The sequence below is a fragment of the Globicephala melas genome, chromosome X, assembly GCF_963455315.2.
Source record: "Globicephala melas chromosome X, mGloMel1.2, whole genome shotgun sequence".
Classification (NCBI taxonomy): domain Eukaryota; kingdom Metazoa; phylum Chordata; class Mammalia; order Artiodactyla; family Delphinidae; genus Globicephala; species Globicephala melas.
Genome location: NC_083335.1, coordinates 88,777,213 through 88,794,347, shown reverse-complemented (window position 1 = coordinate 88,794,347; position 17,135 = coordinate 88,777,213). Strand labels below are relative to the sequence as shown.

At 39.6% G+C, this 17,135-nt stretch overlaps 1 protein-coding gene across 1 annotated transcript in view; it reads right to left on the bottom strand.

The window, feature by feature from the left end:
• The window catches only part of MAOB (monoamine oxidase B), a 111,407-nt gene that overhangs the window by 52,845 nt on the left and 41,427 nt on the right, over positions 1-17,135 (bottom strand). The window contains exons 2-3 of the mRNA XM_030834972.3: positions 13,735-13,829; positions 12,156-12,293 (exon numbers count right to left, since the gene is read on the bottom strand). Of these exons, the coding sequence (XP_030690832.1) occupies positions 12,156-12,293; positions 13,735-13,829 (233 nt within the window). The remainder of the gene's footprint in view (positions 1-12,155; positions 12,294-13,734; positions 13,830-17,135) is intronic.

Here is a 17,135-nt window from a genome sequence, read left to right as displayed (position 1 = left end):
AAGTATTTACATCATGCAAACCCTACAGATGAGAGTTAGGTTTTGTTAGAATGTCACCTCCTCAGGGAGGCCCTACCTGACTATTCTATTTGATATTGGATCCCACTCTCTCACATCCCCACACCTCCCATTCTTTGTAGCACTTGGGACTTTCCGATAACATATATATATGTATGTGTGTATATATATATATATTTTCAAATATGGCTGAGCAGATGTTTTATTACACATCGCTTTAATGTATATGGGAGATTTAGCAGATCTGGTTAAAAAGTTTAAAGCCTTTGTAGAAATGATTAAATCTTGACGTGGGAAAAGTAACAGATTTTAAAAGCCAAAGCTTTTTGCATAATTCCACAACTTGGTGGTTAACCGATTTTTAACTCTAAAATTGAAAATCAATTCATATACCCATTAGAGCTGAGAGTGTTACATTTAAAATGAGCATTTTTTTTAAAGTTTCATACAAAAGAATATATGAATTTTTGGTACATCTAAATTAACTTCACTTTTAAGAAAATCCATATTTTACACCTTTTTGTATTTTGCCCTTTATCATATTTTTTGATTGTGTCAGTTACTGCAAGTTAAAAGCAATATAAAATCAAATATGGCTAATTCCAATTTTATTTTAGGTATATAAGTTGGGTTTTCTATATTTTGAAAATATAGAAATATATATCTCTATATTTTTTTTTGTTTACTTACTCCTGGTCCTACACAGCTAACATGTAAGCTCCCTCAGGGCAAGGATTTGTTTTGTTTACCTCTGTATTTGTAAGTTTATTTGTAACTTAATTGTGGACAAAGAAAGTAGTCTTCAGTTGTGGAATTTTGGTGGAAGCTGGTGGTGTACATGTTGAGATGGGGTGGGGGTCTCCTGGTTTCTTGATATCAGATGAGGTAGTCACTTGTTATCTGTAAGACTAGATTACTTGTGACTAAAATATTTCACTTTTGCCCCTAAGAACAATACCAAATCAAAGTCCGCCCAATTGTACTCTAAAAGGGACAGGCTCACATAGGGACAAAGACCCATTCTTTCAGTCATTCAGGCAAAAAACATTTACCTAAAGCCTGCTATGCACAAAGTCCTCATCCAAGTGTTGGCGGTACCTCAGAGGACAAAATAGAAACAAACTTCTGCCTTCATGGAGCTTACATTCTACCAGGAGAAGGCATACGAAAAACGAATACATATATATTATGTTAAGCATGTGTAAGTGCATTGAAAAAACAATAAGGCAGGGAAGGGATAAATTAGGGATAGAGAATATTAGGTGGGGTGGAAGAGGCTACTCCTTAAGGTGGGGTTATCAGGGAAGGTGCCTCTGAGGAGGGGATACCTGAGACCCGAGAAAGAGCATTCCAAATGGAAGAAATAGCAAGTATGTTTTGATTATCTATTGATGCATAAAGAAATAGTCCATGTCTTAAAACATTAGCCTATTATTATCTCTTATAGTTCTATGGCTTGACTGGGCTCAGCTGGGCAGTTCTTGCTTGAGGGTCCTAGTGTGGCTGTATCAGAGACAGGCTGGAGCTGAAGTCATTTGAAGGCTTGACTGTGCTGGACGTCCAAGACAATTTCATTGCCAAGTCTAGTGCCTTGATAGGTAAGGCTGGAAGGCCGGATTCAGCTGGGACAGGAGACCAGAGTAAGCATATGTAGCTTCTCCAGTATGGTGGTCTCAGGGTATTTGGACTTCATACATGATGTAACTCAAAGCTCCAAGAATGCCTATTCCAAGAGAGAAGTGGATTTGCCAGTTTCTTAAGGCCTGGGCCCCAACACTGGAACGGCATCACTTCCATCATATTCTACTGGTCAAATCAGCTACAGAGCCCTCCCAATAGGAGGGGGCATAGAACCCCCCTCTCCCTTCCCATAGGAGGGATGTCAAAGAACATCTAGCCATCTTTTTTTTTAACTTTTAAAAAATTGAAGTATAGTTAATTTACAACGTTGTGTTAGTTTCAGGTGTATAGCAAAGTGATTGATATATATATATATATATATATTCTTTTTCAGATTCTTATCCATTATAGGTTATTACAAGATATTGAGTAGAGTTCCCTGTGCTATACAGTAGGACATTGTTGTTTATCTATTTTATATATAGTAGTGTGTATGTTAATCCCAACCTCCTAATTTATCTCTCCCCCCACATTTCCCCTTTGGTAACCATAAATTTGTTTTTGAAGTCTGTGAGTCTGTTTCTGTTTTGTAAGTAAGTTCAATTGTATCGTTGTTTTAGATTCTGTATGTGGCCATTTTTAATGTTTCAAAGTGAAAAAGCCCTGGAATAGGAATAAACTTGACACACTAGAAGCCAGAGTGCCTGGACTAGAGTGGGCTGGGTCAGGAGGTTGGAAGGGGCTATCACCTAGGTACTTGTAGGCCATAATAAAAATTTAGTTTCATTCGTTCTTCTAATTTATTTTTTATTGCTTTTTTTTTCTCCCAGGGGTCTACAGTCAAGAAACCAGCCTGGATATATAGACAAGATGTCAAGAATGATCTGGGAGAGGGCTTCCCTGGTGGCGCAGTGATTGAGAGTCCGCCTGCCGATGCAGGGGACACGGGTTCGTGCCCCGGTCCGGGAAGATCCCACATGCCGCGGAGCGGCTGGGCCCGTGAGCCATGGCCGCTGAGCCTGCGCGTCCAGAGCCTGTGCTCCGCAACGGGAGAGGCCACGACAGTGAGAAGCCCGCGTACCACAAAAAAAAAAAAGGAATGATCTGGGAGAAATGCCTAGAAGTAACAATGGAGAAATATGAGGTCCCTAAAATAGCAGCAGCACAACTACACTGGCCTTAGAAAGAGAGGTAGCAGCTCAAAATAACATGTTGTTTTTAGATAGACTCTCATCCTTTCTAATCCAAAGGATCAATGTCATTAGGTATCATAATGACCCCCTTCAACTGCCAAAACATCTACTCTACATAGCTCACCCTTAAATATATTGTTTTATCTTCTCTTTTCTGCCTAAACATGAAGTTGTACTTAAAGCAATGCTTCTTCTAACTATATTATGTTTACAGTTTGCAGTGGGAAAATGAAATGAATGTGAGATATGTGTATGGCTGTCTACTCTCACATTTATCTGATATAACAGAGTTCCAGCAGTCTTACCAGAATGAGCAGCTTTAATACTTTTAAAAATTCCTGGATTAAGAATGAAATGAGATAGTTCAATATCTCTCAATAGCCCTTTATTTAACCAAATGGGAAAGTTCATGTCGGTGGCCTCCGTGGGCTCCTAATGCCACTAGGAGATCAGGTGGGTCTCAGGAGGTCAAATGGGGATTAAAAAAATTAGCAATGAGGCATAAGACAGAAGCAAGGTAGTATTAGGGGGCAAGAACCTGAGCAGAAAGAAGAGGGTTGAGTCCACAGTTCAATTCTCAGCACCCTTACCCTTTTCCTTGTTTTTCTTGAGACTTCCCCCCACTCTTAGGTACGATTTCTGTGTCAGTCAGCAGCTCAGCTGAGGAACCAAGTACACAAACTCTGGAGTGAGGTGGATCAGAGTTGGAGTCCTCACTCCATCACTTACCAACTGAGGGATCTTGAGCAAATCACCCAAATACCTTGTGTTTCAGTGCCCTCATTTGTAAATAAGAGGTAATAACGGTCATCAAGCTTTTCTGAGGATTGAGATAATGCATATCAGATGCTTACACGGGTGCTTTGCACATATTTCAATCTCAAACGGTGTTGGCTATTGTTGTTGCTATTAAATTCAATTTTGAACTGAGTTTCCAGGAACCACAATGCACATGTGTGTTTGGTTCACCTTGAGAGCCTGAACTATAGGTGATTATGAATTGTGATTTTTTTTTTCTTGGTTTGCACATGACTAGATGCTGTCTGTAGCAGCTGCCCTTAACATTTGCCAATTTAAAAAAGAGGAAACAGTAAATGTCAGAAGTAAAAGGCTCCAGGTCACTTTGCAGTCCTTTTGCTGCACGGAGCATGTGCGCTAAAAGATGAAATGAATAAATAAACATCTTCCACTGAACTATAGCCTTATCTTCTCTACAACTCATTACTTGTGGGAATCTTCCTTAACTATATTTTAAGCCAATAATCTTTCATAACACTTTGGGCCAGTTCTGTGGTTTCTCCAGTGTCAGTCATAATCAGGGACAATTTAAAAACTTTATTAAAATAAAATTAAGGTAATGCCATCATACAAAAAGTATTTATGCTCTCCACGAAGTTAGTCCGTTACATTTATTTAGCAATGTCCTTCAAGGTTTTGAGAAGTGTCCAAAGCACTCTCTGGCAGTATCTCTGACCACCTCGACCTCGTTTAATTCCAACTTGCTCGCTGCCTTATGCATGAAAATCTCAGGGACATGGCATTTTCCTGGGCACCTAGGAGAGTTGTGTTTTTTTTTTTTTTTTTTTTTTTGCAGTACGCGGCCTCTCACTGTCGTGGCCTCTCCCGTTGCGGAGCACAGGCTCCGGATGTGCAGGCTCAGAGGCCATGGCTCACGGGCCTAGCCGCTCCGTGGCATGTGGGATCTTCCCGGACCGGGGCACGAACCTGTGTCCCCTGCATCGGCAGGCGGACTCTCAACCATTGCGCCACCAGGGAAGCCCCCTAGGAGAGTTTTTAAAAAGGGATTCTAAGCTGGTTTGCCCTTAAGAAGCAACAGGCACATAAGGAATTTCACTCTTTGTTTACTTCCAAGTTCTTTGTGATGCCATATATTTGGAGTTGCTAGAATAAGTAAAATTAATCTATGCCATAATGTAGGGTTTATGTTATAAGATCTAGACATATGTTTTAGACAGGTTGTTAAAAAACTGAAGATGGATTAGAAACATTTGCAAAAATCCATAGCATTTGCTAACTTTCTACGCCTCTGCTGTCCCATACAGTAGCCACTAGCCATATGTGGCTATAAAGTGCTTAGTATGGGGCGAGTCCAAATTAAGATGTACTATGAGTATAAAATACATAACAAATTTCAAAAGCTTAATACAAAACAAGAATGTAAAATATCTTATTAAATAATGTTTTATATTGACTACAAGTTCAGATAATAATATTTTGGATATCCTGGATTAAATAAAATATATTCTTAAAATTAATTTCACCTCTTTCTTTTTACTTTTCAATATGGTTACTAGAAAACTTTAAATGGCATACGTGGCACACCTTATACTTCTACCGGAGAGTGCTGCTTTAAGCTATTTTAATGAGTAGTCCAGATTTCACATATTTGTCAAAAGGGGGAAAATGAATGTATTTTGACTCTGTGAACTTAGGTTATTTAGGCATTAGTAAACTCTGACATGCCCACTGTCTCCTGACAGCTCTACACCATCAGCACTTAGTAACCCAAAGGAAAGACCCTTAGTAACCCAAAGGAAAGGGTCTCAATTGGGCCAAATAATAACCATGGTGCCACATGCCAGGATCTGAAGAATGGAGCGGAAGGAAACTTAGAAGGTAACGCAACTGAAAAAGGGGATTTTAATTTCTCTTTTTTATTAGCTGTTTACTCCGTCTGGGCATGTGAGTCTCGATGCATCCAAACGCTGACGTCCTAGCCTATTAGTAATATGGGAAATAAATAAAGAAGAGAAGACTGGATTTTAAAGTGAGAGAAGTTATATTTCAGAGTGTAAGGAGCCCACGAAAATATTTTCAGGATGAGTTTACTGGCCTGGTTCTCTTTTGAAAAGAATTTGTAAAGCTTTATCCTATCTGGTGTCTCACCATTTAAATTTTTACTTGGTAGTAAGGCTCCTCAGAGCCTATTAGAAAAGTTTGTTTTCGAAAGGAAAGGAAACAAGCTCTATCAAAACATCCTTAGTATCTTCAGTGTGTCACAGTAGGCTTCTTGGTGAAAATAATGTTAGTGTCTCTGTTCTCTTTCTCTTTAAAATCTTAAAGCACTCAGCAGGACAGGTACAAATGTCCATCTTTTGCAAATGGAGAAATCAAGGTAAAAAGCATAAATAACATGGCCAAGGTCACAAAAAAAGTCAATGATGAAGTGTGTGTGTGCGTGTGTGTGTGTCTGTAGCAGACACTGCGAAAATTCTGTGGCCCAGTAATACCAGGATAAGAGTCTTTGAGGGTTTGCATTCAAACAGCTGCTTTGGGATCTAGACTGTCTACTCTCAAAGGGTCAAAGCTCAGTCACTAAGCCTGGCTGGAAGCAGTTTGGTTATTGTCAATAGATATGTCACCCAGGAGACTGCTGCCTAGGCAGGTGAGAATCACAGACATCTGCTGGAAACACTGGGCCTAACCTCTTCTCATAGACCATAAACTATCAAAAGTAGAGTCTGTGCGTAGAAAACAAACTTATCGTTACCTAAGGGGAAAGGAGTGGAGAGGGATAAATTAGGAGTTTGGGATTAGCAGATACACATTAATATATACAAAATAGATAATCAACAAGGTCCTACTGTATAGCACAGGAAACTATATTCAATATCTTGTTATAAACTATAATGGAAAAGAATATGAAAAAACGTAGAGACATTTTTCTAATTGCATTTTTTAAAATAAAAATGAGAGGAGCTCTTCATAAAAAGTTCAAGCAGTACTCAAAAATACAATGAAGAAGGCAACAAATTACCTCAAATCGTACCATTCAGGTTAAAAAAAATAGGGCTTCCCTGGTGGCGCAGTGGTTGAGAGTCCGCCTGCTGATGCAGGGGACACGGGTTCGTGCCCCGGTCCGGGAGGATCCCACGTGCTGCGGAGCAGCTGGGCCCGTGAGCCATGGCTGCTGGGCCTGCGCGTCCGGAGGCTGTGCTCCGCAACGGGAGAGGCCACAACAGTGAGAGGCCCGCGTACCGCAAAAAAAAAAAAAAAAAAAAAAAAAAAAAGCTATAACATTACATCCCAGACTTCTGTGTAAGCATCTACAATATAGAAAGATGGCTGGATGGCTGGATGGATAGATGGATGGTTGATATGGATGGACAAGCGAATGAATGGATGACTGAGAGAAACAGGAAGGAAACAAAAAGGGAAGAAAGGAAGGAGGAAAGAAAGGGCAAAGAAAGAAATACGAGTATCTGAGAATCAAATCATATTTGTTGCTTTCATTGACATAAATGTACTTAAATTTAATGGAAGAAACATAAACTGAAGGAACTGAAGGAAGAGCTAAACTTCAAATAAATGTTGCATAACCCAAGAGAAAGAGCCCTGTAGCATAAAGTCAAAAGATCATAAAAATCATTAAGAGATCTGAGCCTTTGTTTTTTTATTAGCTACAAGTATCATTTTGGTATATACTGATTTCGTGCTATGAAGGAAGATTTCAGTAGCCCTCACCTTTCTTATACCTCTTCCCTTCTCACCTTCTCCACATTCTGATTTTATAGATTATATATATTTTTTACCATATAAAGGCTTTTTTAAAAAAAGGTCTGTAGTACATTCTTTACTAGAGTCATAATTCTTCCAATTCTTTGTTTAAATCTTTATTTAAACGTATTTAATGTTTAGTGCCAATTTCATCCAAGCTGATCCATTATCCCTGAGTTCTTTATTTGGAATCATCATTTGATGATACCTTGAAGTGGAGTGATGCTAGGACAGAATTTTAAATTGTGTGCCATTAGCTTAGTGGGCAGGATGCAGGTGCCCAGAAAAGAAATGGCACAGGATTGAAAGGTAGAGAAAGTGGTAAAGCACTGCAAAACTGTCGCCTGGATGATTGGGAAAGGCAGACCAAGTACTTACCAACCTTGAAGCTCTAAGAGAAACTGTTGGAGTTGTTAGTGATTTGGTTTTTTTTTTTTGCGGTACGGTACGCGGGCTTCTCACTGTTGGGGCCTCTCCCATTGCGGAGCACAGGCTCCGGACGCGCAGGCTCAGCGGCCATGGCTCACGGGCCCAGCCACCCTGCGGCATGTGGGATCTTCCCGGACCGGGGCACGAACCCGCGTCCCATGCTTTGGCAGGCGGACTCTCAACCACTGCGCCACCAGGGAAGCCCCACTGTATGCTTTTATGTGCTTTTTTTTTTTCTGTATTTTCCACTGGCTTTCAGAGTTCTCACCAAACTGAGGGGCTCTGCCATATGGCGCCTGTTCCATGAGGTTGTTTGCGCAATAGCAGTTGTAGCAACAAGTAGTAGGCAATATATTTGAGGGATGGCTCCTCATTCATAGGCCTCTTCAAGCCCTGAGGTTGACCACATACAACACAAAAGGGACTTTGACAGTGAGCTTGGCTTCTGCTCATTGGGAAGTAAGACCAGAGCATTTTTCTTTTTTTCTCATTTTCTCCCCACAGCTGAAATTTGGAAATGATGATCAGTGTGAAGTTGGGCTCTTAAATTTAAGTCACGCTACATCTTTACATTCACCAAACTCCTAACAGTTAAGCTTTTGGGCCTAAAGCAGTTTCATGCATACTTTAACTAGACACTAGTTCCAAATTTCAGACTTATAAAAGCTTCTGAGACAGAGGAACTCTATCTGCCAATAGCCTAAATTGTACCAAACTTCAGAATTTTCTCCAACTCCTTCCAAGTAAGAACCCAAAAGAACAAAAAACAAGCAACAACAAAACGACCACACATGTGAATATGCAAACACACACACACACTCTCTCTCTCTCTCTCACACACACACATGATGAAGGAGGAGGAGGCACAAATTAAAATATAGCAAGATCCCTTAAGAGGTTTATATTTTTTATTTTTAATTATGAGATAGTCCCTAAAACGGAACATTTTTCACAAGTCACTTTCAAGGCATGTAAACAGCTGCCTTCTAAACTATCCTAGCAGAAATTAGCATGATGATTTGTGAAACAGATTAAAAACTTCCGTAGATGTTTCACGATAATTGTTAAGCACGAAGGACTGCATCACTGATTTGAGAAGTGCAGAAAACACCTTCTAACTTATATAGATTTGAGCTGAAGCGATCACTTTTCCCACTGATAATTAAATCCCAATATAGCTCAGTATCACATCTTTGAATCACAAACAAGGTTTTGGAAAACCACATTTTAGCAACATAAGACAGATCCACTGTAGTACTAAAAATGAATGCCACTCAGTAGATAGAAACATTTCTGGCAGATCAGAGGCAGACAGCAAAACGCCCTGCACATCACAGCACACCAGGGGTTGATGCATGCTTGTTATGGGCCCAGCATGAGCACATCCCATCTGTCAACAGACCATTTCTTCCAGAACTATCAGAGAACTGGTGACACTGGGAGTCCTCCTTTCTTGGGAAACACACCCTTCCTTTGGATAGCTATCCTATCATGGGCTGCTCTAGCACCGCCCTGCCCCCTTTTGTGAGTAGCTCCATTTCACCAGTTTCAATTCCAACCATCATATCCAAATTCCCTAGCTTAATGTTATTAAGGTTGCACGTAAAACACTGTCTTCTTTTAACGACCATGTAAGAAACTGAAAAAAACAGAATCTTTGAGCAGGCTGATTTGAATTGCAGGATCTGACAATATGAGAAGTAACACACTTGATACTCTTGATATGCTCAGGCTTTGGGTTGAGAAATACATGCAGGTCCGCTGAAGAAACAAGGCAGAAATATACTAGATATTTGCATGACCCACTTGGGAACAGTATTTGCACTTGGGAACAGTAGTTATTGAAATAGGTAATAGAGAGTAATGGCCAAAGTACTGCCTACCATGACAGAGAAGACAACTTTTTGAACTACGTTCTTCGGCATGTAGTAGCAGATCAGCTATCAGTTCTGCTCAATAATCCCAGAAATGGATGGAGTCATCTGAGATGCTTTTTACAGGTTCAAAATAATAAAAATGACAAATGAGCAAAGACATGGAGGTGATGATGGTGGAGAACAAATATTTAGTTTGGGGAGGACTTCTTAGCTCTAAGGTCTTTATTATTATTTATTATCGTGTAGCACTTCACTGGATACAGCCACAAGGAGGTCAAATTAGCACCCTTATCAAGACTGAAAAAAACCTTTGTTTCATAAATTCATTAGTGTTTCAATCGTGTCAGGATGAGAATTAATTAGAGAGTAAGTAAGTATATCAAACACGTACAGCAGAAGTCAGAAAATAGCAATATAGGAACATGAAAATCTAGGTACCAAAAGAATATTTTAGAGTGATTTCCTCTAGATAGGATTATTGGAGGGGTTTTTTAATTGTTTTTCTCTACCACATTTTCTTATTATATTTTTACAGTAAACATGCTTTCCTTTTGTAATAATTCAAAAGCAATAACATTTATTTTGAATTTCATACAAAGCAATGTCGGCATATATATTTATTCTGTATCAAGTCAGAGATACTGCTTAATTATATTTTCTTAGCTGCACGTGGGTTATACGAAATAGCTTAAGAAAGCAGCATTATTCGGTCATCACTCTGAAAAATTCAAGTATTACATCGTTTCCACAGTTGATAATTCTGAGCCATCTCTTTCAAACAAGGAACATAATGTCGGCCATAAGATTTCCAGATAAGCAAAGCGTCCTGAACTTAGCTCCTGACTGCCAAGAAACCCTGCCCACACACACACAGAAAAGTGAATATAATTTCTAGTCATCTCCTTTGTCGGGAGAAACCTAAAAGAGATCATAGTGTTCTGGGAATTCAGTCTCTGCAAGTCTTAAAGGTTAGGACAAGAAAGACAGAAGAAATCAGTCAAGATGAGCTACATATAAAAGCAAGGAACGCAATGAAGAATGCTTACTAAGTGCTGCTGATGGATGTTCAACAAATCACTCTATCGCCATGCTACTTTTTCATTTCTAATTCATGTGTCTCTTTTTCCACTAGACAAATAGGGAAGCAAGGTGAAAAGGCTCATAAAACAAAATCTGAACATCAACATTTATGTATAAATGTTACCCGCATTATACCAAATCAGATAGATGTTTATTTCCTGTTTTATTAAACGACTGACAATGTACAGTCTATTATTTGTCCTTCTTGATATTATCACCCACAAATAATATCCAGGTGTCAACACTGTTATGTATATCAAAACTGACTGTTGCGAGTTCTTCTGTCTCCTAAGGGGATGATTTCTTCTGGTGAGGAACTTGGCTCTATACTGCTCGCTTCCACTTACGGAAGCAAGTGAGGGAGAGAGAGGAAAGACTGAAATTCAAAACCTCTGCCAGTCCTTCCGTGGGACTTCAGAGTGGGGTCCAGGGTAGGTGAGTCTTTGCCTGTCAGAGAACATCAGTGACATTGTGGACCAAGAAAATGATGCTGGGAAAACAAGGATCAGGGAGATGCCAGAAGAGTCTAAAGGCAGAAACATGGTGGGAGACTGGAATCCACAGAGAAATGTGGCCAGTGAGAAATCCCCAGGGGCACACTGTTTGAAGAGCTTATTAGAATTAGAACGTCCAGTATTCAATTCTAAGTTGTCTATGTTTTTGCAATTGAACCCCTTACCCACACTGTTCAAAACTTCAGTCAATTTTGCTGTACACAAATGCTTGGGGTGGTCCGAAGAAAATCAAGAGAAAGAGATGAATTTGAACCCAGGTTGACATAGAACAAAGGAAAGAAGAGAGTCACTGGCCATGAATGTGAATGAGCATAAGTATCATGGAAGCAAGAACCATGAGCTACAAATGATCATGGGAATTGAAACCCAGTAAACTCACAGGAATTTGGGAGAGATCAATGGAGCTTCCCCATGAAAGATGGAATTTGAGACTTGACTTACTTTTATGTAAATCTCTAAGAGAGTGAGTTTAGCCTATATACAGGACATGATGACCAAATTTCAAAATATTACATTAGACATGTTGCAAATACTCTATAATGTGAAGTCTAGGGCAGCATTAGTAAAACTATACACAGGTTTTTGTATCACATGAAAGAGCCCGTTATTTTAATAGAGGTATTTAATAAATCAATCACAAATGTTTTTTTCTCTATTGGTTTTGTTAAACTTTTCACCAAATGAGCAATACCACTTCATCAATAACCTTCCCAAATAGGTTTAGAATTCTCCTTTGATAACAGTAAAAAAAAAAAAAATTCTCAGAATGGTTGAAATATACTTATAAAATACATATACATCATTCAAGGATGAAGGAGATTGTCTGAGGGGAGGATCTGGAATTCATATATGGAAAACACCCATAGAGAAATCTTCAAATCCTTCAAAGGCTGGTCCAGGCTTACCTTTACATGGTAAATCAGACGCTCTACTTCATTCACTTTGTAGGTCTCCAATCCTAGCTCCTTGGATAATCTTAAGATGCGATTCTGAGTTGGGCCAACATAAGATCCTCCAAGGTCCACATATTTAACTTTTTGGTTCTGTTTTCCCATGGAAAAAAAATAAAAATAAATATATGTAAAAATGTTATTCGTAAGATAAAAAAAAAGAGAGCCCTGAAATAAGCAAATTGGCATTTCATAGGTTCTAGACACACGTTGAGGTGTATCCATAGAAAACTGGATTCTGTTAGCAACTCTACTTCAGTCATGCAACTTAACAGTTATAGAATCATTCCTTAATGTAAAGCAAAACTGATTGACCTTGAAATAGGCAAGAGACTTCTGAACCCCATCATTCTCAATACATACCACAACGTGCTTTGGGTTTTAGTGGCTTAGACTTGTAAGCTGTGAATTATGGATGAATTTCTCTTTACTTAGCATTTCAGGCTAATTTTGAGGCACCTAATGCTAGAGGAAAAGCGAGAAAGGAAATGACCACTTCTTTTCCTTTTTTTTTTCATTGAAGTATAGTTGATTTACAATGTTTCAGGTGTGTAGCAAAGTGATTCAGTTATATATATATATGTATATATATATGTATATATGTGTATATATACATATATATATATATTCTTTTCCAGATTCTTTTCCATTATAGGTTATTACAAAACGTTTAATATAGTTCCCTGTGCTATACAGTAGGTCCTTGTTGGTTATCTATGTTATATATGGTAGTGTGTATCTGTTAATCCCAAACTCCTAATTTATCCCTCCCCCCTCTATCTCCTTTGGTAACCATAAATTTGTCTTCTATGTTTGTGAGTCTATTTCTGTTCTGTAAGTTCATTTGTATCATTGTTTTAAGATTCTACATATAAGTGATATCATATGATATTTGTCTTTCTTTGTGTGACTTTCTTCACTTAGTATGATAAACTCTAAGTCCATCCAGGAAATGACCACTTCCTTTGTGGTTTGCTCATCCAGACATTTGAAAGATAGCATTAGGGAATATTTGGTCCTAATTCAAACCTTTGAAACTGCTCTTATGTTCAGTAGGAAGTTTTCTATATGGTTATGAATTAGCTTCACTTGAAACAACTAAGGACCAACCTTTGAAGAAGAGTGACTAGAAAAACTTCCTATGTTTGAACATGTCCAAACATAACTGGATTCCTAACAGTCAGGGACACCAGATCAGGTCCTCCTCTTCTGTTTTTGTTTGTTTGTTGACTATATAGTTCTCTGACTAAAAAAAAAGGGAACAGACATTTCACAAGGGCAGTGGTCTTTGTTTTATTCACTAATGTATTTCAAACACCTAATTATTGGTGCAATCATTTATTGGGCAAGTGCCAAGTATCATGAGGTGAGAAAAGGGACAGAAGAAAAGGGTTGAAAAGGAAGCAAATTGAGAGGCTGTGGAGAGTAATTTTCACTCTCTTAAAAAGAGTCAAATGAAGTTCAAGACCTTCAGAAAGAAACAAGAAACTCAGCTTCAGTGTCACGTTTCTCCAGCCCATCATTATTGTCTTACCCTGATGGTGTAAGTCCTGCCTCCCACACGGTCCCGGGCTTCCAGAACAATCACATTCAGGCCAGAGTCATGCAGGAGTTTGGCTGCTGTCATACCTAGGAGAAAATACAAGAAAAAATCAGAATCAAACACTTTACAGGGACTCCAGATCAGCTCCTCATGTTAACAGCCAATGAGAAAAGTCCATGCTAGCTCATACACATGGCTTATCATCACGCTCAAGTTATTCAACTTACAGGTGGCTAGGGTTTCTCAATAGAGATCCAGAGTCCAAGTCTGGGAAACCAACTGCTATTTCTAGAAAGAATAAAAGGGATTTCATTTTTGGTAAAGGTCTCAAATCTTAAAAGCTTCTTTGGGGCTTCCCTGGTGGCGCAGTGGTTGAGAGTCCGCCTGCCGATGCAGGGGACACGGGTTCGTGCCCTGGTCCGGGAAGATCCCACATGCCGTGAAGCGGCTGGGCCGGTGGGCCATGGCCGCTGAGCCTGCGCGTCCGGAGCCTGTGCTCCGCAACGGGAGAGGCCCGTGAACCGCAAAAAAACAAAACAAAACAAAAACAAAAAAACTTCTTTGGTCACTATATCAAAATGTCTATCTTTAAAGACTAAATTACATGATTATGTGTCTGACAACATGAAAGAAAACACAAAGCCACACAAAAGAGAAATGTATAAGCCCCAGCAGACACAGGACGAAATGGAGCCACTGACTTCATTCTCAAGGCAAATCTGAAAATCCGGTAAATTGGGGAGTGGGGGGTAGAGTCTGCCTTCAAAACATGTGAAAGGACCTAAGCTTTACTATTAAAACCGAACTTTTAGAAGTTGATGTAAAGTTTCAAAACCAAGGACATAAGATTCAACCCACTTAATTGTCCTAATTCCCCATATGATCCATAACTGAAGAATGAAATGACTCCATTCATTCATTTAATTATTAATGTCGTCAAAAATACTTATTGTATGCCTACTACATTTCCACCACCATGAGTTCAACTTAAAAAAGAAAAAAGTTTTATTGAGGTACATTTACATACAATAAACCTTACCCAATGGGTTCAGTGAGTTTTGATAAAGTATAAAGCTTAGCGTAGAGTTCGAATATGTAGTTTTTGGTATAAGTACATCCTGAATGTAGTTTTTGACCTCACAGATCTTAAAATTCTGCATCTTTAACTTACAGAGTTTTCTCAGACAAGAGAACTCTGGTGCTCTTACCACAATAAGCTGAATTTGCTCAGTTCCAAATACCTTACTCGTTTGCTTTATGAGACCAAACAAAATCAAGGAAATGACAAGATGCTGTGCCTTACAGATAAGTGAAACAGTTTCTATCCCGTCTTTTAAAAATAATAGTTCTGGGACTTTTAGATCACACTAGTGTGAAAAAAAATGATTCCCACAAAAATAGCTAATATTCATATAGTGCTCACAACATTTGAGATGCTAGTCTAAGTGTTTTAATGTATATTTTTAATGCTGTGAGAATTCAGTGAATTCTCACAGCAATCCAATAAAAAAGGTACTATTGATATTCCTATTTTATGGCTGGGGAAACTGAAGCACAAAGAGGTGTCCAAAGTCACATAACGAGCCAGCAGCAAAGCCGGACAGTTTCGTTCCAGTGTCCGTTTCTATAACCACTACGAGTATTGCTTTTCACGGGGCCTCAGAGCCATCCTTTTCATAGACCGCATCTCTCAATTTTTGTTTCAGGGAGAGATTACATTTCAAAAGATATTTTTCACTTTGTTTGGACCAACGTGTTTTTAAAACACATTTGTAGGGACCTCCCTGGTGGTCCAGTGGGTAAGACTCTGCGCTCCCTACGCAGGGGGCCCAGGTTCCATCCCTGATTGGGGAACTAGATACCGCATCCACGCCACAACTAAGAAGTCCGCATGCCACAGCAACGATACTACGTGTCACAACTAAGACCCAGAGCAGCCAAAATAAATACATAAATACATACATATTACATAAGTAGAATATTCTAAAAAAAGCACACACACTTGTATCTTGTGGTTTGATAAGAATCCATGGAACATAAGATATGAGCCTACCGTAAAAGCCACAATGAAAAGCCGAGGCTTCATTCCCCCTCTCTGAGCTGCCCTAAAAGAAGAAACCTTTTTTTTTTTTTTTTAAACAGTCTGATGTGGGGCTTCCCTGGTGGCACAGTGGTTGAGAATCCACCTGCCAATGCAGGGGGCATGGGTTCGAGCCCTGGTCCGGGAAGATCCCACATGCCGCGGAGCAACTAAGCCCATGCACCACAACTACTGAGTCTGCACTCTAGAGCCCGTGAGCCACAACTACTGAGCCCGCGCACCACAACTACTGAGCCTGCGCTCTAGAGCCCATACTCCACAACAAGAGAAGCCACCGCCATGAGAAGCTCGCGCACTGAAACGAAGAGCAGCCCCCTCTCGTCACAACTAGAGAAAGCCTGTGTGCAGCAACGAAGACCCAACGCAGCCAAAAATAAATAAATAAAAAAAAAATAAAGAGGCTAATGTGAAATTCCATTATTTGAGTTAATCCATCTTCCGATCCCTGTCCTTGGGTGCAAGACCGGGACTTCCAGTTGGTGGTGGGGTGATGGTGCCAAAGTCCACAGCCCCATGAGCAATGTGCACAAGCACTGCAGAACCCTAATTTAGAAATACAGGGCTTGGATTTTTAACTCCAGTTTCCTAATTTTACCTTTATAAGGAAAAAACAAAGAGAGAGAGAAAACCTTTCTATTTAGAGTCAAAATTGCAGATGATTCAATGCTGTTTCTCTTATCAAGCATCAGTTCAACCAATGAAATATGAAATAACATGCAGCCATAGTAACAGCTGCTATCGTGGAATTCAGATACACTTGCTGAGCATGTTGAGGCTTAAACAAAAGGGCTCAGAACGAAACACAACATCACTCATATACACTAGCATTTTTTTTTTTTTTTTTTTTTTGCTGTACGTGGGCCTCTCACTGTTGTGGCCTCTCCCGTTGCGGAGCACAGGCTCCAGACGTGCAGGCCCAGCCGCTTTGCGGCATGTGGGATCTTCCCGGATCGGGGCACGAACCCGTATCCCCTGCATCGGCAGGCAGACTCTCAACCACTGTGCCACCAGGGAAGCCCCTACGCTAGCATTTTATATTCCACAAAAGGTACTACTGGGTAAGCGCAGTTACCCAATAGTATCTGATGCTAAACAGAAACATTTACTAAAACAAGCCAGGGTCTTATCAAATCATTGAATAGAGTTCTTTATGCTCATGTGCCTTAAAAAGGCATAAATAGAAATTACAAAAATATCTTTAAATAGGGCAATACGAGAATATGTTGTTAGAAATACCTCACAACTTGTCTCACTCATGCTTGTTGGATATCAACTGACAAAAACTGATTTG